The sequence below is a fragment of the Saprolegnia diclina genome (genome assembly GCF_000281045.1).
Source record: "Saprolegnia diclina VS20 unplaced genomic scaffold supercont1.80, whole genome shotgun sequence".
Classification (NCBI taxonomy): domain Eukaryota; phylum Oomycota; class Saprolegniomycetes; order Saprolegniales; family Saprolegniaceae; genus Saprolegnia; species Saprolegnia diclina.
In genome coordinates, this window is record NW_008246147.1 from 184,997 (window position 1) to 185,660 (window position 664).

General features: G+C 61.7%; 1 protein-coding gene across 1 annotated transcript; it reads right to left on the reverse strand.

Moving 5' to 3' along the window:
• Positions 1 to 9: 9 nt before the first annotated feature.
• Positions 10 to 651, reverse strand: SDRG_14926 (hypothetical protein; the record flags this gene model as incomplete). Its single annotated transcript, XM_008621086.1, has 2 exons — positions 10 to 330; positions 638 to 651. Coding segments are annotated over 2 exons (333 nt in total), but the record flags the coding sequence as incomplete, so codon positions are not given.
• Positions 652 to 664: the final 13 nt, after the last annotated feature.

Below are 664 nucleotides of genomic sequence, written 5' to 3' on the forward strand. Positions count from 1 at the left end.
GCTTCGCACAAGCGAATGTTCGGGCAGTGCGTGCATTGGTGCAGCACACCCACGATGTTCACCTTGCACGACGAGCACGCCACGTTGTGCGACACATTCGCTCGGTTCATGACCGCGTACGTCTTGGCGCCGTACGCTGCCGACGCTTTGGTGAGACGCAGGAACGGGTGCGGGTGTTGCGTGTCGGCACGCTCGATGCAGTTGGCGCAGACATCATAGTCGGCACAGAACGCACACTTGTAGCGAACGCTTGTCGCGAGCTCAGACCGGCACATGTCGCATTTGACGCCGGCGTGGGGCTTGGTACTGCCCGCCGAGCCTTCCGAGTAGCTAGGCGGGAATCCCACGTCATTTATGAGCTTTAAGCCTGGGACAGCAACCGTGTTGCCGACAAATGACGGCGTGACGCTCGGGACTGAGCCAGTTACGAACGGCGCCGGCGCTGTGCTGCTGCGGATGGACAGCGCTGGGGTCACGGTTGACTCGACGAGCGAGCCCCACCAGGTCGCGTTGGTGTAGACAGGCGGCTTCGAACTTCGACTGGTCGTTTCGTTATCCGGAAGATCGCATTTGGCCGTGACCTTTCGCAAAATGCTCCGCGTGTGGTGGCTGCTGACCCTGCTTGGCCTCGCGCTACGCAGCGAGGGCCATACGTTCCTGCGCC